Consider the following 25019-nt stretch of genomic DNA (forward strand, 5'->3'; position numbering starts at 1 on the left):
CTTGATGAATAACAAATAAGTTCTTCATAAATATTCTGAGTAATATACCAGATCTAATTATTGAAGACAGCTGCTATCCATTCATTCAATAATTTATTGGGCAGCACATTGCTCTAGGTGGAATAAGACTGACCAACCACGTCCCTCATGGAGCTTATGTTGTAGCAGGGGAGAAAAGATAAATAAATGCATGACTGAATTGATTCTGATTCTAAGAAAAATTCTAATTCTGTCACTAGATTAGAAGTTAATGCTGAAAACATTGGAGTTCAGAGTTGGAATTCAGAAAACCAGAAATAGAATGTTCCTTTTGATAACAAACTTTTAGTTTATAATACCATTTATAATTACTAAAACTTATATTAAAAACAAGTTAAGAGCCACAACTAGTGAACATTTTCTCCAATCTTATTCATTGCTCTTTGTGTCACTTTCTAAGAAACATAAATATTAGTTCTCACCCTCAAGGTGAAATATTCCATTCTGGGTTGAAACTTGTTTAGTGTTTTTTTTTTGGGGGGGGGGAACTTATTAATATTGTAGTAAGGAGAGTTAGCATTGTGCATCAGGTTTTAACCCAAGAAGGATCACATGTGTGTGGTTTGTGGTGGGTCCACTGTCAGCACTGGATCCCTGAATAGAGTAGGCAATCACCTTTCTCCTGATGATAGTGCTCCCTTTGGTATACCTGCCTGCTGTTGCTTAGGCTTATAAATTAGAATCAAGGACAAATTTATGCTCATTTGAGAAAAAATTAGAATAAAAATATCACAAATTGTGCACCATTTGGGTATATAGTTGATTCTTTTGTACATCTAAATCATATTATAGGCAAGATATGCAAAAAAAAATGACCTTTGCACTGGTTTCCTCTGTAAAAATGTTTTATATTTGGTGTTGTCTAATTATCTATGCATGGTACTGAGTATGGAAATGTAATTATATACTTCACTGTAATTCATAAGGAAAAAAGTACTTTGTTGTATAGCGGAAGATAGTTTGGTTGTCTTAGTCTCTTTTTCTATTCATTCCACATATAAATAGTTGAGCACTAGTCAATCTCTGTGTTAGTGGGGGGAAAACATACTTGTCTTTTCTTTCAGTGCAATGGGGGATATTGAAACATTAATTCCATAATCCCCAAATCAATGCAAAATGAGGACCATGCTGGAAATTTGTCCAGTACTGTGAGGGTATATATAATGATCTAACCTAGTTAGGAGTCAGGGAAGACTTTCCTGAGGCTTGATCAAGATCTGAAACTTAAGCAGGAATTAATTTGGCAAAAGGGATATTGGATGAACATTCTATGCAAAGAAAGTGCAAAACCTTGGCAAGATGGAGTATGGCAGGATGGAGTATGAAGGAAGTCCCATTGGCTAAGGTGGAAGCCACATAGGGAATGTGCTGTAGAATGGATTGGAGAGAAAGGTAAGACTGACATTCTTCAAAGACTCTCTTTCTCCTCAAAAGAACTATGCTTTCAGATATTCATGCCTTTTTCACTTTCTCCCTTTGAATCTGGATTGAAAGTATGACTTGATTTTGAGCTGTAGAATAAGGTAGAAGATGGAATGACCTTGGAGGCTGAGTCAGAAGAGGTCTTACAGTTTTTGCTTTCAACTTTCTCACGAAGAGCATTCTGGAAAAAGTAACTTGTCATGTAAGAAATGAAATATCCTGAGCCTTTCATGCGTTGAGGAATCTAAAACCAGCCACATGCAGAGGATACATGGAGAGAAAGATGCCAAACTAACACTCAGGATGTGTAGGTGAAGATGCCATCTTGCATACCAGCTCAGTTGAGCCTTCAAGTAACTCAAGCACTAGCCAAATTCTTAACTGCAACTGCTAAGAGGCCATAGGGAATAATACCCAACTGAGGCTGAACAACCCACAGAATCATGAGTGCTAATATTAAATTAGTCTTTTAAACCATTGAAATTTTGGGTAATTCATTCTGCAGTAACAGATGACCAGAATAATAAGTACAAATAAATCCATCTAGGGCATTGTTAGTCATGCTAAGGAATTTTCCTTTAAGCAAAGGGATGACTGGGTTAGATTTTTATGCTTTTTAAAAATCACTCTATAGATTAGATAATGAATTCCAGGTTTCACTAGAGTAGATGAGGAGAGATGACTTCCTTGGCAAATTTAGTGAATTTTGATGGCAGCTTGGACTCGGTGGTATAAATGGCGAACTGAGGGAGGATGTTAAGGAGGTAGACTGAAAGGGGCTTGATGATGAACCTCACATGAGAGTAAGAAGAAGGTGTCAAGGATATCTCCTAGAATTTTGACTTATACATAAGACTATGGCATGCTTACACACACTAAGACATAGATCATAGATCAATGGTATGAAGGTTTTAACAGGAGAACAAGTTTTGTAGAGTACATTATGAGCTTAGTTTTAGACATGGGTACATTTTCAATGCTTTCAAATATCCAAAATGAGATATGGCAGTTGAATTTTGGTGGTAGCCAAATAGATGCATATTGATTTAGGGTTTCACAGGGTTTCACAGTGTGCTGGGATGTCTTGTAGTGGAACATACATGTGCTAAGATGTTGATTAAAACCTTCATACCATTGACCTCCGGATCTGAGTAGCCATACAAATGTTGTCATTTTTCCTGTGTACCACAGCCTGATATGCACTGGGAGGCTCATGCAAGATCACCTAGAGAGGAAAGGGTAAAGTAGGAGTAGAAGAGAGCCTCAGCAAAGCTTTGAAAAACCACCATGTTTAAAGACTAGATAGAGGAAGATGAACCTAGGTGCCAGCCAGATGGGATGAAAACTAGGAGACAATAACAACACAGAATCAAGGGGAAGAAAATACTTCAAAAAAGAAGAAATCAAACATTTCAAAAGCTTCAAAAAAGAACAAAGAAGATAAAGGCAAAACATGTCTTTCAAACTTTGTGTTATTGGAGCTCATTAGTTACTTTACTGAGAATTGTTTATAAATGTTTATATTAAAGGCCTTTTTTAAAAATTGAAGAAATCTTTGTTTGCATCTAATGTTAATATTCTAATATACCTTTGCTTTAAGTGCAAAATTGCCTTGAGGCAGTTTTTAACATCAATGAGGAGTTTAATATTTCATTATATTTAGGATTTCAATGAAGTATAATTGTGTTTTAGAATGCACTGCCATATCTTTTCCACCTTTATTTCACTTTTTAAAAAGCATAAATTTGAAATTGCTTGAGGAAATGTCTTCAGTGACTGAAATAATAAAATAAATTTTACTGGTTTGAGAGATAAGTTATTTAATATGTGCTTTGTGCTTTCTTAGAAATGCTGCAATAAATGAGGTATATGTTTGGTGACCCCTTACACTCCACACCTGGAGATAAAATTTAAGTGGTTGTGAAGTCTTAGTTCACTTAGAATTATATTCTACATTAGACTATCCTTTTACTAATTTAGAGTCTTGAATATCTATTGGAGTCTTACAGTAAATTGGAAGAATTTAAGATTGGCTGTGAATTGTTAAGAAGAAATGATATAGACCCAAGGACCCATAACATGCATATAGTGTGCTGTGAGGCTAGATTAAATTTTCATGCTGTTTGCCAAGGATTCTGAGACCCTTGGAGCCAGGTTGTCACAATGAGCAAGAGAGATGCAGTATATTTGAGAGCTGCTTCCTGAAGCTCCTTTAAGGCCTCAGGAGGGTGTGTACCAGCTATAATTCTCAGAAGTCAGGGTCTTGCTGCATATGAGAAGCTTAATTTTGTGCTAAGCTAATGCTAGTGCTTCATTTAAAGGAATTTTTTTCAAACTGGTTCTTAATCAAAATTTCTTTCATGAGGCCACATCTTCATGAAGGGAAAACAGGACCTGAACATTGATGAAGTGTATCTGCTTTCATCTTTCCAGGAGGGTGACAAGCCCATTTTCTATTAGAATCCTTTTCCATTATTCTGTAGGCATCAGGCTCCAGGATTCTTTTATTCTGCTTTATAATGGCCACATTTCCTTCTGGCTTTATCCAGCATCTTTAAAACATTAATCAAGAAATGTTTCATTCATTCTGTCTTCCTTTCAAATATTTGAGTGTCTATTATACTATGCCAGATGCTGGGGAGCTTACATTTTTATGAGAGATACTAAGCATTGTAATTTCAGAATGAAGAAAATAAAACAGGGTCAAGGATACAGACTAACTGGGCAAAATGGGAGTGTTTCAGATGGGAGTTCAGGAAAGACATCCCAGGGATAGCATTGCTCTGAAAAATGAGTCAGAGTCAGGCACTGAAGATGTACGGGAAGAGTGTTCCAGGCAATGGGGATGGTAAGTATAGCCCTGTTGTTCTAAAAACAAGGAGGATTGGGGATTAGGGTGAGGACCTATAGGAACTGTGGTAAAGCAATCAGAGGAGTAGACCAGGGGAGACCAGATGAACTTTGTAGGCCACCATCAGAAAAAGGGACAAAGGATAATAGGGAATGGAGGTTTTGGAACAAAGGAGAGACAGGACTCATTTTACTTTTTAAGAAGATCACCTTGGTGGGTATATAGGGAATGAATTTATGGGGTGAAGATGAGAAGATACTAATGATTAAGTCATGAGACTAATCAAGAGGACTTCAAATCAGTAAGAGGTGGTGGTGGTCTGACCTAGGACAGAAGTGACGAAAGCATTGAGATATGGGTGGATTCAGGATTATTTTAAACACAGAACATCAGGACTTGCTGATGGCTTGAATCAGTGGAAAAGAAAGGAGTTACAAGTTTCCAAGAACGGCATAAGTAGTTAGGTACAAGGTTGTGCTTTTGTCTGAGGTAGACAAACAGGAGAATGTGACGTGTTGGGGGAGGGCTGTGGAAATCAAAGCTATTTTAGATGTATTGAGTTTGAAACATTTTTATTCATCATTACAGTGGAGATGTCAAATAGGCAGTTAGATGTACAAGAATGAAGGCTGAGGAAACATTGGAGCAGGAGGGTAAACTTCATTCAACAATTACATATTCAATGTATGGTAACGTTTCCCTTTGGTGTGGGATGATGCTCTTGACTTCCTGTTTATTTCCAAGGATCATGTAAACTTTTTCCAGGAATGTGAAACTTTTAGGGTAGAGCATTCTGCTAAAATTTTGCAAGATTTACCATATGGCTATAGATATTGGAGAAAAAAGTTAGCAGGATGAATGTTCATAACTATGCCAGAGGGCGATATACCACTATTTGGGAAGTGATCCAAATAGAAACCCTAATCCTTCCGTTTTGGAGAAAAGGAGACAATTCTGGTTGAGGCTTTGTGCTCAGCTGTTTTGGGTTTCATTTTTATGATGACTGAGAGGTTTAGAATAGATGAGGAATGATATCTCTTAAATAGCTCTTCAAAGGGAGTACATTCTTCTTGCAGTTTTTTGTTTTGTTTTGTTTTGGGAGGTCTTTTGACCTTGCTGGGTATCAAACTCATGGCCTTGAGCATACAGGGAAAGCAAAGAAAGCCTTCTGCAGATGACTGCACACTTGGTCTTTTCCTCTTTCCTTCCTACTTCCCTTTCTTTCTTTGTGGTGCTAGAACCCAGGGCCTTATGCATGCTAGCCAAGTGCTCTCCCATGGCTATACATACTCAGTCCTACCCTCTCTTCTTTTGAGAGTAGTTCTGTGGGTTTTTGTTTGGTTGGTTTTTATTTTTTTAGGGGGGGATACAGAGGAATTTGTGTTGCTTTTGCACTTTTCTTTCCTCCAGTTGCTGTTGTAAAGTGTGTTTCTTTTTTCTTTTTTTCTGTAAGAATAAACAAACAAACAAACAAATGTGAAAAAGAAGTGAAAACCATGGCTCCTTTTCCTGGACTTTGGGTGAGTTTCTCCAACATTGTTAAGTGAATCTCTTCATAGTCAGAGAAAATCTGCTATCAAGTATTGTTGGGCCTGGAAGAGTTAAGATTTTTTACTACCTGTTTGACCATGGAATGTTACTTTCCATTTTAGGGGAGTAGTTTCCCACAGTGTTATATTACATTTCTTTTGGTTTTCAGATTTTATGACACAGTTGTTTTTGTAAAGAATTTGGATGCACCTAGGAGAATACATCCATGGGTTGAGTATTTCTTAAATGAAGTGCTCAGAACTAGAGTTGTTTCAGATTTTGAAATATTTGCATAGACTTTTTACTGGTTGAACATCCCTAATCCAAAAAATCCAAAATCCAAAATGCTACAAAAGTCATGTCAGCACTCAAAATGTTTTGGATTTCAGAACACTTCAGATTTCAGATTTTTGGATCAGGACTCAACCCATATAACTTTAAAACGTAGATATTTATCATTCTTTCTTATTTCATTCCTTTGCTTGCAGTGTCCCCTTTTCAATGAAATTACTATTTCTTCCAGTTCATTTTTGGAAATGAGAAAGATAGTGTATTGAACATTAGAGAATGTTATATAAATTTTTTTAGGAATTAAAAGCCTACCAAGCATGCAGTGTTTTATTCCTCTGTAGAATGTATTTGCATTTGCTACATGACTGAATAGGGCATTTCATTCTAAACATAATTTCTAAAGTCAACATTAAAAATTTTCTTCTTAAAGCAGTATGGAGATTCCTCAAAAAACTAGTAATGAAACCACCATGTGACCCAGCTATCCCACTCCTTGGTGTATATCAAAGGATTTAAAATCAGCCTACAACAATGTTACAACCATATCAATGTTTATGACAGCACAATTCATAATAACTAAGCTAGGGAACCAACCTAGATGCCCCTCAACAGATGAATAAATACAGAAAATGTGGTATGTACACACAGAGGAGTATTACTCAGCTATAAATAAGAATGACTTTATGCATTTGCTGGTAAATGGATGGAGCTGGAGACTATCATGCTAAGTGAAATAAACCACAAAAAACCAAAGGTCAAACGTTTTCTCTGATATGCAGAAGCTAATCCAAAATAAGTGGGGAGGGGGATAAAAAATAGAAGATCAGAGGTGTAGACAAAGGGAATGAAGGAAAGGGTGGGAAGACAAGAGAGGGAGTCAGTGGAATGAATCTGACCTAACTTTTCTATGTACATATATAAATATACCATAGTAAATCTCACCATCATATACATTCACAAGATATTAATTTTAAAAAAAAGTACAAGTAAATAGCAGAAAGATTAGTAAAGAGAGGGGAACAGGGCGTAGGAGGAAGGGACTGGAAGTGGGAATACTGAATTAGAACAAAGTATATTCCATGCTTTTGTAATTATGTCATAGTATATTTTATTGTCTTATATAACTAAAAAGATCCAATAAAAATAAATTTAAAAAGTTTTCTTCTTGGCAGTGGGGGTGTCAGTCAGTGGAAGAACACTTACTGAGCATGTGTGAGGCCCTGGCTTCCTTCCCTAGTGACCCCTCTCCCCACTGAAAAAGCATTACTCTAGGGGTATAGAGTGTAGCTCAGTGGAAGAGTATGTGCCCGGCAAGTGCAGGGTCCTGAGTTCAAGTCCCAGCACACCCCATCCAAAAAGTTTTCTCCCTCCCATATTTTATAGAGATATTTAAACTGGGTAGACTGATAATATGGATTTCAAAGTAGTTTAAAAGAAAGTTCTTAATGGTTCAACATTGGAACATGTGATTTCTACAGAGGAAGAATTTAGGGAAAGACATATTTTACATGATGACATTTTATAATTTCAGAAATTAGTGAAGTGTCATGATTAAGTATCTGGAGGAGAAAAAGTATATAAAAATTACAATAAATAGATTTAAAATGAGAAGAATTTCAGATACTTCTCATGTCACAGGACATTTCCCTAATAAACAATGGTTTTTACTAAGCTGTGTAGATTCTACAAACTAACACAAAATTATTCTAAAATTTTTGTAATGAAAGCATTTTCCAAATTTATGGTTCAGGGGTCTTGTTCTACTCAATATAGAATACATTTTCAGGTTCAACTAACTCAACTACTGTAGTATTTGGATTTGATGCCAGCCCCCAGGATGACAAAAGTCACTGTTAAAACTATTTAGATAGTCTGAATACAAGATGATCTAAGTTGAAGTCATATTTTTTTTTATGAACTAGTCTCAAAAGTCAAGTACGCGTTGTCACTTCTGCTACACGGGTTGGTAGAAACAGTTGTAAACCACCTGGACTAAAAGTGGAGAAAATTTCGTATTCACCTCTCTGTGCAAGGAGTGATCAAGAGTTTGTGGTCGGGGCTGGGGATATGGCTCAGTTGGTAGTGTGCCTGCCTCGCAAGCACAAGGCCCTGGGTTCAATCCCCAGCACTGCAAAAAAAAAAAAAAAAAAAAAAAAAAGGTTTGTGGTCATGTTATAAACTACCACAATAAATCAGGGCATATGCAAAGTGGAACACTATGCTGCTAGAAAAGAAATAAGACAACTCTATGTATACTGTTATGGGAAGATTGCTAGGATATACTGCAAAGTAAAAATGCAAAATGGAGAAGAATGTATGAGGCACACTCTCTTTTGCATAAGAAAGAAGGAGAAAATTAGAATATGTGTATGTGTCTATTACCTGTACTATCCTAAAGAAACACTGGAAGGATAGATAGTTAAGGCAATAATATAAGGGGAAATCTCTGATATAGGACGAAGTGGGTGGGCACAAGCATTGGAGTAACAATTCTGAGCATGACTTTTAAACATTTTAGTTTAAGCCATGAAAATATATTGCTTGTAAAATTCAATATATCAGAAAAATAAATTCTGCTTTAGTCCCATTATACTACTGATCCTTGTAGAGTTGATCCTCAATTAGGATACTCAACACATACATTAATGAAAGCCAATTTTAGTCCATGTTTCTACATCTATGTACAGGTTCTTGAAATTTTACCTAGTACATTCCATTGTGTTTGATTTCACCCACCACTGTGGCCTGTCAAGATCTTAAGAGGAAGAATTGTGTTTCCAAACAGAAAACTTATCACTATATCAAACACTTTTCCTTAGGCTCTTACTCCAGTATCACTTATTAGCTATCTTTAGTCTTTTCCTATAGATAAACAAACAGGAATGGATTCTGGAAATTGTAATATTCAATTTTATCCATTCATCAAGGCCTTGTCTTTGGTGTGATCTCTTCTAATCTCTGTTGCTGAAAGATATGTGTTCTCAAAGCAATGTCCTGCAACATTTCTAACACGTATCTTTTTCTTTTTAATTGATTTGTTCACTTTTTTTTTTCCTGGTGGGTTTTTCTTTTCTTTTTTTCTTCTTTTTCCGGAAAGGGGTATCAGACCCAGGGTTTGGCAAATGCAAGGCAAGTGCTTTGCCCCTGAGCTGCATCCCAGCCCAGCCCCTAACACATATCTTAATACTTGTTTGCATACATGATCCAGGAGAGACAAGGAGGGAGATAGGGTTCCTGTCTCTTTCATCTCTCTTGCATCTGATCTCCTACATCTAAGTGATCAACACCTATCCACTGAATGATAGACTGAGAAAAAGGATGGCATGATGGTGATGGTGAAGTAACTCAGGGAGGGATTGATTGACAGGGAACTGGAGAAATGTGAGAGCAAAAGACAGAAGTGATCCAGCAGAGGATGGGGGCAGATCCCTTTAGAAATCTGTGAACTTCATGGCTGTAACCTCTGCTGGCTACAATGGAGAACTGCCATTTTAATAATTTGATTTCTATATTTGCAATCTCTGATTTTGAAATGAAATTTAGTTAACTTATTGACAGAAAATATGTAGGAAAGAGAATTTATAGGGTTTATTTGTTAAATATCTTTTAGCCCTTATTATATACCTAAAAATTAATTATTGATTATAACAGGCTCATGAGATCCCATATATGTATTTGATTTTGCTCAAATTTATGGTGAATATGACTAAAATTCCAAAATTAGTAAACTTTGAATTTTTATCTAAAATCAATTAATCCTTAGGTCTTTTGAAAAATGAGTGAAATATTTCAAGTTAGAAAAATGTAGATTATAATATACTAATTCATGTATTTTACCATATAGAATACCAGATCTTGGCATTGTATTATATCGTTTCATATATTGAAGCAAATGAAATATTACAAATCCATTGAGTCGTTCTCCCCTTTTCACATAACTGAAGTCTCTTTCTCATATTCTCTCTTATGTAAAATGTTTTAAAACAAATTTGGTTGTTGAGATTGTAGCTTAGTAGGAGAGTGCTTGCTAGCATTCACAAGGCCCTGGATTTAATTCCCAGTAACACACACACACACACACACACACAATTTGTGATCAATTATATATAAGTACATCTTGTAACTGTGATTTATGAGTACTTATAATTATTTAATGTGAATATCTAATTTTATCAAAGCACTGTCTTACGCCTTGGAATACATGCACAATCTGTGTTATTAGTGTAATGAGCTGCCTAAGAAGAGTGAAAGAATAGGAAAATAGGAATTCTTTACCTCTTTAGGCTATAAGAGGAACTTCTTCATTTCTAGGCTAACATTGTTTTCCCCCCTACACTAAATGAGCATCTACTTTTCTCGAAACATTCTGAAAACAGTATTATAAACTACAAACCTAGAATCTATCCATGCAAATTAGCAATATAATTTTAAATAAGACAATGTCAGAAATTTTTGCATTTTAAAAAAATAGAAACAAACCCAGTAATAGGTGAAGTGAGAGAATGAATGTAAACCAGTGCCATGGTGAAATACAGTCTTAGAATAAGGTTGAGATTGCCTGGTAAGAAATGGAAAATTCAGCACAGAAGCTGTTGCCATCCAGGAATTGATCATTGGCAGGTCATTGTGTATTTCTTGCCAGTGTCTGCAGACATATGGCAGTTTTTGATACAATCCAAATGCCTGGGATCACTAAGGTCAGGAAAGATAGTTGAAGAATAGCTTACAGTGATACTCTACCTGCTATATAAGCACACCTGGTTTATGGAGTCCTTAGGGTCTACCCTGGGTTCATGTGAGCTTCTATAAGCAGGACTGGAAGTGTTAGGCTGTTTAATGATTCCAAGCTGATATTACAATATTCCAAGCCACATCTGAGGTATGGCTATTTTTCTAGAACTGCTGTTTGGAGGAAAGCCCTAATGGTAAAAAATATATGGAAGCGTTGTTGTACTCAAAGAAATGCTAAATTATGTCCAGAAGATGATGCCAACAACTTTCCTCTTCTCTCATTCCCCCAAACCCAGACACATGCTCTGTCTTTGCCAGATTTAAATGCTGTTGTCTGTACTCCCGAAGTCCCCTTTGTCATGTTCATTTGAGGACACTGAACACACCAAAAATCAATGTAGCTTTACCCTCTTTGTTATGTTTATAGAATGTGAGCTCTCTGAGCCCTGGTAACTGTGAGAGACCCCAAAGTAAGCCTCATCCTCCTTGGTATCTCTGATGTGCATCTAGCCCAGTGGCGGGCACAGAGTATATGCCTGGGTACTTGTGATACACTGGTATGTTAAATAACTCCTAGGCATTCTTCCTGGAGTACCTGGCAGACCACTGCTTCTCACCTACTTGCAGCTAAAGGCCTCTCAACTTTCTCTGGCAATGGAACTTATAACTTCTTCAGTTAAGAAACAAGGATTGCCCTGTAGCAGCAGTCAAATTTACAGTAACAAGTGTGTTGAAGGAAGATGTGATAGCTATCACCACCCCTGCAGCTTTTTAATCTTTCATGGTGCACTAATGTCTGACATTCCCCCAGGGATGTAATGTTGTCTTTGGTATAAGTTCCAGGGACTTCCCCTTGGTCCCCATTCCTCTTGGGCCAGAGAACCAAGTTGGCAGTTTTACTGGTTGCCAAGAATGTCTGTTCAAATTTTATATCTTTAAGGGACTAGGATAATAACTTCAGGGTGTGTCCCCAGATCTATTGGATTGGAGCTGGACCTGAGTTAAAGTGAGTTGGACCTGAGATAAGACTCCATCTATCACTTGATGGCCATTTTTTTCTGAAATTAGCACTATTTAAGAGTCAGTTTCAGCCAGGCACAGTGGCGCACGCCTGTAATTCCAGCAGTTTTGCAGGCTGAGGAAGGAGGATCTCAAGTTCAAAGCCAGTCTCGGCAAGGGCAAGGTACTCAGTGAGACCCTGTCTCTAAATAAAATACAAAATAGGGCTGGGAATGTGGCTCAGTGGCTGTGAGTGCCCCTGAGTTCAATCCCTGGTACCAAAAACAACAACAACAACAACAACAAGAGTTTCTAGTAATTGTTGAACAATATGGGTATTTTTTTTCCCTCGGTAAGCAGTCTAGCTTAGGTCTATTTTTGGAAGGTTTGAAGGAAGGTTTGCAGGATATATTATGGCAGTGCTGCTGGATCCTTCCTCCATCCCTTCAAATAGAGATGCTCTGAGTCTATGAACCTACATTGCTGGGAACTCGTTGAAAGAGTATGACTATTGCGTCTATTCAAGTTAGGTTGCTGGTTAATATACTTGGAGTTTTTTCTGTCATATGCAATCAAATAACATTTTTGCAGGTTACCTATTTATCTAATCCCAGGTTAATTTCAATTAGTTACTGCCAATGGTCCTTGTGGGTAAAAATATTTGAATGTATACTATTTCCCATTATAGGAAATGTACCCACTTTGTCTTTGATGTTTAAATGCTACTAGTTGACTTATTAGTACAGAATCTCATAATCCCCATAGATATCAGGCACTATGACTCAAGGTAGTCGTCTTGTATTGTATGCTTGGTCTACACTGGACAGCAACCACAGCAGGATGTACGTGTTCTTCTAAATTATATATTTATAGATGCCTCAGTGAGAGAGTATGCTCTGGGCCTTCTCAGGGGATGTAGTGGATTGTTGGTATGCAACTTTCATGTGATAAATCCACTCCAACATTCTCTACTCCCTAAGCATTTGATCACTTCTCCTGAATCACACCAGGGATATTTTGATATCCTGGACTCATTAAATGTAAGACCACACCTCTTTAAACAAAAAATAAAGTCTTAGGATCACTTATTTATTTGTTTACTTTTAAGTACTAGGAATTGAACCCAGGGACACTCTACCATTGAGCCACATCCCAGCATTTTTTATTTTTTATTTTAGATAAGGTTTTGCTTAGTTGCCTGGATGGCCTTGAACTTAGAATCCTCTTGCCTTAGCCTCCCGAGTTTCTGGGATTACATTGTGCTCGGTTTACAGTGTGAACCAGTGTGCTCTTGTTAAAACAAACATTTAATCCAGAAACTCTAGCTAGTATTATGTTCTATTTTCCTTAGTTTGTCATCCTTAGAATCTACTCACAAATATTTTCCAGGTTTCCAGATATGCATATTATCAAAACTTTGTAGTTCTCTTAATGAGTACATTTCTTCCTAAATTAGACTTTGTATTTGTCTTTGTGGAGCATGTTAAGATTTGACCCTAATTGTGGATCTTGAGGCAATGAAGGGTCTTGATGATTAATCTTAAGGAAAATGGTCATCTCCTTCTAAGGCAACCATCCCAGTGAGATCATTGCAGAGTTTTCCAGCAAGGGAAGACTGGACTTCTCAGATACAGAGGGAAGGCTATTTTCTTTTGGGAGGGGATCTCAGAGTGACTCAGGGATTTAAGATTCTCCACTCTGCTTGGGTACAACCACATGGCTTCGTTCCAGCTTCCAGAGTTCCACTCCTTTGCAATTGATGTCCTGGCTTTCAACAAGAGATTTAGTAAGGCTGTGAATTTATCTAACATGATGATCTTGCAATTTGCAAAATGAAATTTTGCTTGATTTCTAGCAATATAATCCCTTTCTTAATTAAAAATATATGATAACTTTTAAGACTTTGCTGGGGATTCTTTTGTTCTCTAACCCATGTCTTGAACTGAGAGTTTAAAGACCTATGCCTCATATTTTCTTTCTGTAAGGGTCAAGTGCATTCATGAGGATCCAACTACATCATAATCCATACAGTAATTTGTTCAGTAAAAGAATCACAAAATCACAGTCAGATGCAAAGTCTAACCCGATTCATCAGGACAGCACCATATGTTGTGGCTTACTACCATCCTATTTCCCATTGGTAAGAAGCTCCATATGACATTCAAACCCAAGTTCACCCAACCACTCCTCCAGTGCTATCCTTGTTTCCTGGGATCACTTTCCATATGAGCTTCTGTTTCAAGAAGGACCTGATCAGAAGAAAGAAATCACAACATAGAATTTAATGTAAAGAATTGTTAATTAGGCATAAGGTTATTAACTAGGTAACTGAAATGTAAACTTGTTATTCCAAGGTATCGAGGAAGCAGCAAATCAAAACTACACTGAAATTTCATCTCACTGCAGTTAGGATGGCAATCATTAAGTATATAAATAATACTAAATGCCGGTGAGATATGGGGGAAAAGGTACATTGATACATTGTTGGTAGGACTACAAATAAGCAGTATGGAGATTTCTTAAAAGATAGGAATGAAACCACCATATGACCCCGTTATCCCACTCTCTGGTATTTATCCAAAAGAACTAAAATCAGCATATTATACTGATGCAGGCATATTAATGTTTATAGTAGCTCTATCACAATGGCTGACTTATGGAACCAACTCAGATGCCCATCAACAGAGGAATAGATAAAGAAAATGTAGTATATATACACAATGATGTTATAGTCTGCCATAAAGAAGAATGAAATTATGGTATTTGCTGGTAAATGGGTGGAACTGGAGAACATCATGCCAAATGAAATAAGCCAAACTCAGAAAATCAAGATCAAATGCTTTCTCTCACAGCAGAAGGTAGAATGAAGTAAGGTGGAAAAAAGGGAAGGGGTGGATCTTATTAAAATAGAGAGAGGATCAGTAGAGGAAGAGGATTGTGGGGGAGGGAAGAGGGACTGGAAAAGGGAGGATCTGCAGAATGAAATTGACCAAATTATACTATGTACATATATGAATATACCACAGTGAACTCCACCTTTAAGTGTATCTATAAAGCACCAATTAAAAACAATAAATAAATAAATAGAAGGGATACCAGTAAAAGAAGGAGAATGGGGGGAGGAAGGAGGGAAAGAGAAAGCATTAGGGACTGAAATGGAGCAAATTATATTTCATGCATGGATGATTATGTCAAAATGAACCCCATTATTATGTATAACTATAATGCACTAATACAAACATAAAAGAAAAAAGAAAGCAGCTGCCACTGCTGCAGTGAGGGAACAAAAAGAAAAAAAATTGGAATTTACAACTCAGTCACCGAGAGGAGGAATCCTACAGAGTTGGCACAGGACTTCTGATGAGGCACCTGCCAGCTGGTTCTGATATCTCTAAGAAACACTCGTGCACTTGAGGAAGGAGGACTGGCTAGCTGTTACTGGGTTTTTGTTGGAGGGGCCACTGTGAAGTTGGTTCTAGCAAATGTCGAAAATTTGGAACTGGATTCAGTGTTGCTATGGAAACAAAATGCTACTGCCAGGGTGAAGTAGTACTCTCGAGGTGATATTTAGAGAGACAACAGGTAGATCAGAAGCTCATAGGAAGCAAATAGAAGGAACATGTCTTTCCTTCCTCCTTCAGCTTTGCAGGATCACTCTATCACCTATTAATGGATGGTTAAACCTACGCATGGTTTGCAGTATTCCAGCGTCAGCATCCCAGAGCAGAATAGAGAAGGGTGGATTTGGAGTTGAGCGTCAGGAAACTGATCCCTAGCACATTTACATTCTAATCTGAATATTGCTAGGTAGAGCATCCTGGGAAAGTCATGGGTCTGGGAGAACCCAAGAGTGTCTTGGAATGGTTTTATTTCTTTGGTTTCAGATAAGGGGAAAAAGAGAAACTAGTTTGGCGTTCTCTGTGTTGAGCTGAACTGGAGAGGTCTGACACAGGAAGCAGCTACCCCATAGTGGCCAAACTCGCTCCATCTCTAACCCACATTTTCCCAAAGCTCCTAAGGGAAAATGAATTCCTATAATGAAAATTGGAGGAGAAAAAAAGCCAGGCTTTCCTCACAGGCTGCTCCTTCTATAACAGTATCCTAAAATATCTCTCATTTTAATCTGATGCCATTTTTCCATTTTGATACATTTTTGTCAAGGGCCTAGAGGACTGAAGATAGAGAGTATGCAAGTGAGGTAAGTAAATTAAACTGGCAAATATTGCTGTGGAAGAGGCTAATATAGGTGAGAGCAATGCAGCAAAACAATTTCAACCTTTAAAATGCTGGAGGATGTATCTGTGGGAAAAAATGAATTATGGATTAATACCCCAGGATGAATTAGCAAGACAGAGGGGCTGTTTGGCATGAAATACATAAATTATGTTGATGTTTGTGATGATGGGAAAATGTAATCTGATCACTTGCGGGTTTATGGAATTGTAATGGTTCCTTTTGAGTGTTTTAGGCAGAACATTATGAATATCTGTGATCCATATGCCTTCATTCTGCCCCTTTTTTGACTCAGTTTTTTGATGAAGTTTCATTGTTGCACGATGGTGTGTTTCATACCCTGCTCATTGTTTTCTTTTCCCCAGCTCTGATTTTCCAGACCTGATTTTTCAGAAATCTTCACTGCTGAATTCTTGCCTGTTTCTACAGATTCATCTCATTAGTTCTCACACTTTGCCCTGCATTAAGTCATTCCTCACCAAGGGAGTTGGCTGTTGTGCAGAGTTCTCTGCAGCAGGGGTCAGATCTTGGCTTTGCTGAATGTGTAGCCCTTCGAAGTTCAGGACTTTGGACTCTGGGCTTTAGTTTCTTTTCCATAAAATAAAGAAATTGGACAATATAATTCCTAAGATTGCTTCAATTTCTAACGAACAATTCTGGAGATTTGAGAGAGCGCTTTAGGATGAAGGATTATTAGTCTAACAAACACGACCCACAGGGAGGAAAAAGATGTTTTATTCTTTTATTTATTTATTAAGATTATTTATTGATATTATTTATTAAACCCCATAGAGAAAATGACCATTGTTCAACTAATGATTAAGACTCTTCAAAATGAAGAATTTTTGTGAATCTTTACTATCTAATGATACCAAATTCTGAGATTGCAGTGGACTTTTCATCTAGTGCAGAAAACTTAAAACAGGAACTATGTTGGTGATCTCTTGCCTGTTTTAAAGTGAAAACAGACCCCACGAAAGAATATAAGTTGCTGATTATTGTAGGTCTGCTAACTGTGGAACAAATTTCTGGAATTACAAGTCATTTACAAGAGAAGATAGATAAAGGTTTCCTTGGGGTAAAGTCCTAGTGTTAGGGCAGGGCCAGTATAAGAAATAACTAAATTGGCTTAGTGCTGAAGTAATGGGCAGAAAATTGAAATGAAAGGCCTAGAGGCAGTGTTTAGTGGAGCAATTATGCTACAACATCTGTCATTCTATTGATCTCTTGGACTGATTCCATGTATCTGGTCAGCCAGACCAATATCCCCTGCCGACCTCACCTCTTTCAGTGCATGATTTGAAAAAGGGTTCTTCCATGAAGGAGATAGCCATGTTTTTCAGTCAAGTTGCCCTCTTCTGCTAGGTCTCCAGCTCCTCTACAAGGAGACTAGTAGTAATATTCTTAATGTTATTTTTGGAAAAGGCATAGATGCATCTGAAGAATTCCAGTGATTCACTCAATCATTCAATCATTCAAAAAATATTTAGTAACCATCTGTCATAGAGCAGGCATTATGACAAGTTCCAGGCATGCCCTCGACCTCATGGGGCTTATAGTCTCTCCCATTTTATTCTTCCACTCTTCTCTGGTTATACCCTTCCTCCACTTCCCAAGTCACCAAAAGGGTAGATTTGAACATCCTTTTGTCATTAAAGGTTTTTCTTTTTTGACAGATCAAAAGTGCAAATCTTTGAGGAAATATCCACGGGGTTCTGCAGGGTCTGGTGCAATTCAAATGATTCTTAAGATCAGCATCTAAAGTTTTCCTAGGGAGTCCTTTGAGCAATCTTTTTGTTTGTTTAACTGGATGAATTTTAGTGTCCTTTGATTTCCTAGCCATGTATTGACTCCTCCCCTCACCCCCAGTGTATTTGGCTTCATTATTTTTTTTTAATGAAATAATCGTGACCTTAAATTGCTCTTCTGTTCCATATGTAAAACAGAGACCTGGGATTATAGGAGAATTAGTTCATTTGACTTTATAACTCAAAGGGAAGATAAGATTCCAGGTTTATTAATAATGCTAATAATTGTTTGCATTAATAATTATTTGAAACGAGTCAGTGAGTCTTGAATTTCTAGTGAGTTCTGTGTTCTTTTCCCCAGGATAATGGCTTCTTTATTGAGATCTGATAAAGCACTTTGCAAATTGCAAGACCTTAAATGTATTGTTGACTCATTGTTCCTTTAACCTGTTTTTGTCTTCCTAACGCATTACAGGTCACTCTGTATCAACCTCACATTCTTTCAAGGATTTAAGCTATTTTTATAATTTAAGGCATGTACAGCTTCTTTTCAAATTCAGTGTTTGGCAGTATTCTGGTATAAGCTTCCCAGAAATGTAAGCATATTGTCATTTCATAGTGGCCTCTTTCAGAGTCTTGGTTGCTGCAGAAATTTGACTTATGAATTATTTGAGTGAATAACACTTGTTGCTAATCTTTTGAAGTCTGAAAAACAAAGTGTGTGATAAATCCCAAGGATGCCTCATAATAATATGTAAATAATATGTAAATTCTGTGATATTAAAATACACAGAATCCAGAATCTAATAGAGTAGATAGAAAACCTCTATTTCATAAATAGCTCTTTTCGTGATTAGGTATTGTGCTTGTATTTTGTAGTGTTAGAACTGCTTCTTGAGATATCATCAGTTCTTTTTAGTGGCACTTCAATCATGTGAAAGGGTGTGGCCCTTTCTAAATGTCCTAAGATGATACCTTACATCAAAAGGACATTCTCTGCCTATAATTGAGATATCTACACCGAGAGATTAGACAGTGTCCTTTAGAAATCACATGCTAGAGTAGTTTATCAGGGTTCTTTTTCTCTGGTTTTTCTAACAATAGACACTTCAGATGCACACTTGATTCTGAAACCAGTCCTCACCCTTTACCCACTCAGTCAAACTTAAACTTCTCAACAAGATAAACAACAAACCCAGCATGTGTGCATTTGTCTGTGTTTTGGAGTTATGGGAATTTCCAAACATCCACAAAAGTAGCATGAACAAGATGACCTTCTGTGTCATTATATTCATCAGTTATCAGCATTTGCTACTTCGTTTCATCAATTTCCCCATTCTTTTCATTGTGATTGTTCTGCTAGGGTATTTAATACCACCATCACATTTTTTTTATCCATAAATACTTAAGTGAATTTCTTAGATCTTTCATGGCAAAGAGAAATTTGAGACTAAATATTGTTAAATTTACTTTATATCTGTCTTGTGTCTGCAATTAGTATACTTCCATTTTTGTTCTGCACCGATCAATTTAATTTTCCTAGATTTATTTTTGTCTCTACTTGACTGTCTCCAAAATCTCCTTTTATTCTTGTCATGGCCATCCTGGGTCCAGAACAGAGAAAAAAAGCATGGCAGTATACAATTTATGTATAAGTGATTTTAAAACTTCACTTTTGGTGACCACTTTTATTTCTTGGTAGTCAGATCAATAGTGTGAGATTTTTAGTTTAGGCATAGAACTCCACTCTTTTGTGAATTTACCCAACAGAATGGAGTGGAGATTTTGAGTGTACGTTAGTAAAAGGAAGTTGCGTCATTGGAGAAGACCTAAGCAAACATGATTTGGATTTTATCAGAGTTAAGAATTGTTCTACTTGACAACACAGTCCCATATGTGTTTATGCTCTGAAACTAGGGCGAATTGAGCAGTTTTAAAACATAAATATGGATGAAATTTTTGATAGTTTCTACTTCTATTACTTATATGCTCAATTTAGCCATAGTCTTTTCCCAGTGACTCTGATTCAGCAATTCATTTCTTTTCAGCGGAACTCCCACCCCCATACACCGCCATTGCTAGCCCAGATGCCAGTGGTATTCCTGTAATCAACTGCCGCGTGTGCCAATCGCTAATCAATTTGGATGGCAAACTTCACCAGCATGTGGTTAAGTGCACCGTTTGCAATGAAGCTACAGTAAGTGGAAATTTCCATTAACAAAAGCATAAACTGTTACCTGACACCTTATTCCTAAAAAAAGTTCTTCAATAATGTTACTTAAGAGTGGATGGATACAAATAGAGCAATCTTTTTTCTTTTGTCTTTTTTTTCTTTCTTTTGTCATATAAGAATTTCTATTTGTATTTAAGCTAACCCCATTAAAACATATTTTGGGAGAATTTACTTTCTAAAATAGAACTGGCAGGTATTTATGATGATCTTTAAGTATCTGTTTACATCACAACTAAATCCCTTCTGGCTTTCATTAAAATGTAAAATATATTAGACTTTAAGGCAAATGTGAACTTTGTCCTTCTGATGTAGAAACAATTTTAACTTATTTTATGTCTGCAGGATGTCAGTATTATTTTCTCTGAGCTTTTATGATTATGTAATTATTATTAAAATCTGAGTCAAAGTGTTTATAAATACCTTGACATTTTATTCCATTTGCTAGATATTAAGTCAGTGAAATGTTAAAAAATTTGAAAGACACTTCACTTTTTAAAACTGGACTTTGGGAAGAACAAATACATTTTAAGCAAAAATTTTATAGTTTCAAATCATATACAGGTAAATCATATACTTCCTTAGATGAAATGTGTTTCTACTTTCATTGTTAGACTTTATTTTAAATATTTCAGTCTCTCAAAATCTGAAATTAAATATTAGTTTAGCTTTTGGAATTTGCACTTTTTCCTTTTTAGAAAAGTCTAAAAAAGTCAGCTAGTGATACTTGTGTCTCACAAACTACAAATCATGAATACTGGTCTTCATATATTTGATAGAAAAGTCATAAAATAAACCCAAAATCATAAAGCAATATATTTCATTGTAAATAGTTTTTTTTCCTCCATAAATGGTATCATTTGGAGAAAAACTTTATTGTGTAAATTGGAGATACCTACAGAACTAGCAGTTTTCTTTATAAGTTGAACACTGAGTAGCGAATTTTAATTAGCATTAACTTCTTTAGTACTCTTCGGCAGAGTTGGCAAGAGAGTAAGAGTTTGTGAGTGGAATAAGAGGAATAAGAGTTGGTAGTCCCATGAGTCATAAAAGCAATTAAAATAACAGTGCCTTCAAGGGTTCCTTGAATCTCATGTTAGTGTTAATATCTTATCTGAATCCTTCACCCATATCAACTCCTGTTCTTTAGTAAATAGAAAAAGAGAGTTATAAAGTTTTATAACTCTTGGAAGTGAACCGAACAGCCTAGTCCATTTATGCAGAAATCTCAAAGTGCAGATTTAGCAAACAGGGTCACTCTGGCTACTTGGAAGTGTTGAATTCATACAGGATCAGTGGGGTTGGCTATAAGAAAACTACCTCTGAATGTGAGGGAAATTTTGCTGAAATTGTTACATGATTATTGCCTCCTGTGAAGTAAAGATATACAGTGGTGAAGACTCCAGAGTGAATAGTATTTAATTTAGATTGCCTTGTTTGGTATTAGTAACATGCAGAGGAGAAAAAAAAAAAAAAAGACCTTGAGCATGCAGCTTGCTAATATTTAAAATGTAACTTGATCTTAAATTCTAAATGAGGAAGTGTTAGGTGACTAGGAGCTTCTTTGGAGATATTCTAGGCTGAAAATACAAATATAATGGGCTAGGTCCAGTAGTCCCCTGTTGAGTTTCACTGTGATTCATTCTCCTCATGTCACCTAAAACGGGTATCAGTGTATCTGTTCTCTTTAATGGCAGCCACTCTGATAGAAACCTGATAGGACTATGAAGATTAAAAACAGAAAAGAAAAAAAAAAAAAAAACGGGAGAAAGAAATCCAAGGTTAATAACAGATGTCCTTTTTCAGCAGACTGAATAGGGAAGTAAGGGGCGCATGTGTGTGTTATGTGCCTGTACACATGTGCTAGCAAGACTTGGAGAAATACAGAATTAAAAGTTAAAGGAGAAATGATTTCTAGGACAAGTTAATGGAAAATCTGAGATGTCCTGGAGAAAGAGTGGCACTAGTGTAACTGATGGGGAACCTGCAATTCAGAGACTGAGGCCTGGTTTTGAGTCCTAGCTCTGTCATTTAGTAGCTCTATTTCCTTGGGAACGTCACTTCTCTAATCTGTGATTTCCGCATATAAAGTGGTATAGTAAGAGCAATTCCTGCTTCCTGGATTTGCTGTTGGGACACAGGGGTAAAAAGCCTAGCACAGTGCCTGGCACCTGTAAATCTATTTTGCTAAGTAAGAATTTTCGCACTTATGCATAAGGACATGTCTTTTTTTTTTTTTTTTTTCACTTCACTGCAGACTGAACATGACATGGCATAGGCTGGCACTGAGGACTAGTGCTTGAAATCTTCTAGTTCAGTTATCTGGTATCATAAGTGAAGGAACTGAGGTCTAGAAGTAAGGTGGGAATAAGATATTTAAAAAAAAAATCCTGTGATTTGTCAAAAAGTTTTTTAATGACAAATTTTGGATATACACAAATTAACTTGTCTAGTCTATTTTTCTCAAAACTTAAGATACTATAGGTATACATTCTGGATGTTTGTGAATTTTAGATATTCAGAGTTATGGTTTAGTAAATCATAGGTGGTTTATTGTTAACTTTCATATATTTCTATCAAGGTTATTTACTTAAAATTTTTTAAGCCCTTTAAAAAATATTATACACAAAAGATTAAATAGTTAAAAATGATAGTATATATTATTTTTGTATTAATACTGAATATAACCTGAACTTCCAATGAGATTTTGTACCAATTATCCCATTGGAAGTTTAACATGTGGGCAATTGAAAAAGCAGTAATACACCTAACCTACCAAATATCTCAGATCAGTCGCACAGTTCACTGAACAGTATGGGTTGTTTCTTTTTTGAGATTGACTGACTGACTGGGAGCTACAGTTCATTGTCACTGCCCAGCATCTTAAAATATCATACTACATATCTGTAGCCCAGATAAAGCCCAAAATTCAAAACTCTAAATATGATTTCTACTCAATGCACATCACTTTCACACCATTGAAAAATCATTAAGTAGGACCATTGAAATTCAGGGGCCATCTGTGGACAGATGAATTCCTATGTGTCTATCACTCACAAACTCCCCAGATATTGGCATTATACTACATTAGCTTTTCCTAAGTAAACTTCTAGTCTAAATTTTCTAAAACCAAGGGGAGTCACTTAAACAATTATAGAAAAATTATCAAATGTAAGAAATTAATATTGATACAATATGTTATCTAACATTTTGAACTAATTCATGTTTCCCTGATTGTCACATTAGTCCTTTATGAGGGAAAAAGAAATTTCTGTTCCAGGAGTCAAACCAGAATCACATGTTGTGTTTGGTTGTCATGTCTCTTTACTGTTCTTTTATCTGAAACTTGCTCTTTGTCTTTTATTTTTTGAAGATTACAGGCAAGATATTTTGTAGAATGTCTCTCAGTTTGGGTTTGTCTGATGTTTCCACATGATTAGCTTCAGATTATACTTTTTTGGCAGGAATGCTACAAGAGTGATGTTCTGTTGTATTCAGTGTATCATAGATTATTTAGTTTAAAAAGCTTAAGTTATTGCAAGTGATGTTTCCTTTGATGTTATTTATTCTCATTTTAAAATTTACTATGAAATTTTTTTTAAAGTTAGTCTTTTTTTTTTTTTTTGGTGGGCTGGGCATTGAACCCAGGGCCTTGTGCATGTGAGGCAAGCACCCTACCAACTGAGCAATATCCCTAGCCTAAATGTTAGTCTTAAGAGCAATTACAAGATTTTAATTTAAAGTATGTTGTAAAATTAATCACATATTCTATTGAGTGAAGTTTGAGAAAAGTTCAAATGTATTCTGAATTCTTCTTTTCCCACTGTTCTTACTGAGCTGGCTTTTCCTGGAGAGGGGCAGGAATCTTCTGTGAATGCTTGCACCTGATGAGAGAGAGAGAGAGAGAGAGAGAGAGAGAGAGAGAGAGAGAGAGAGAGAGAGAGAACCTTGTCTTGTGAAATTTAAAGAGGAAAAGAACTCTTGGTGTGCTTTAAATATTCCTCTCATATTAAAAAGTCAATATAAACTAATTTTGAAATATTCCCTAAAAATTAATCTCTACAGCTCCCAAAATGTCAGAGTGCTTTGCCAACATTTATGCTATTTGAAACCACTTGCAATGCACCTTTTATTAGGTACTTTGGTAGCATTTTGGGGAACTTTAGTTTTAAAGGAATCATTTCCTTGTTAAACACAAAGAAGTTCTGACGATCTGTATTTTGGTTAATTTGCTGTGTTTGCATTTTGTTCCCTTATGTAGCCAATCAAAAACCCCCCGACAGGGAAGAAATATGTTAGATGCCCTTGTAATTGTCTCCTCATTTGTAAGGACACATCTCGGCGAATAGGATGTCCGAGACCCAACTGGTAAGTGATAAAGATTCATTCATTTGTTCATATGTTCATTCAACAATTATTTGTAAAGGCTCATTATGTGCCAGGCTTTGTGCTAGACAGTCTTTGCCCTTAAAGTGATTATAGCACCTAAATTAGTATTGCTTTTTTTTGTTTGTTTGCTGTTTGTTAATGGAATGGCATGCTTAGAACTTGATGGTCATGGATGTTTGTAGGATATAATATTTTTGAATGCACAATGGATGTTTGTTGTTGTGTTATGCAAGCACTTAATGCACTATAACAAACCAATGACTCATTGAACTTATTTAAAAAGAACCAGTACCTTTGATGTAGTCAATTTTAACCCAGAAATGCATTTGGTTGTTATTGTATATCTCATTATATGCTACACTAGTCTCTGCTGAGCATAATACATGTAATAAATTTTGGAATTATTTGCCTGTGCCAAATGCCATTATGGATGTGCTTAGATATAGATAAAGATATAGACATAGACACACACACACTTACCTGTTTTTTTTTTTTTTCAGTAATTTCTTTGACTCTTTGATCATTACTTGAATCATTACAGGCCCATCTGATGATA

The 25019-nt window shown here is 36.3% G+C and overlaps 1 protein-coding gene across 1 annotated transcript in view; it reads left to right on the forward strand.

The window, feature by feature from the left end:
• Pip4p2 (phosphatidylinositol-4,5-bisphosphate 4-phosphatase 2) overlaps positions 1-25019 on the forward strand; it is a 49137-nt gene that overhangs the window by 2146 nt on the left and 21972 nt on the right. The window contains exons 2-3 of the mRNA XM_047544142.1: positions 19893-20041; positions 24336-24442. Of these exons, the coding sequence (XP_047400098.1) occupies positions 19893-20041; positions 24336-24442 (256 nt within the window). The remainder of the gene's footprint in view (positions 1-19892; positions 20042-24335; positions 24443-25019) is intronic.

This window comes from Sciurus carolinensis, chromosome 1, assembly GCF_902686445.1.
Source record: "Sciurus carolinensis chromosome 1, mSciCar1.2, whole genome shotgun sequence".
NCBI classification, from domain to species: Eukaryota; Metazoa; Chordata; class Mammalia; order Rodentia; family Sciuridae; genus Sciurus; species Sciurus carolinensis.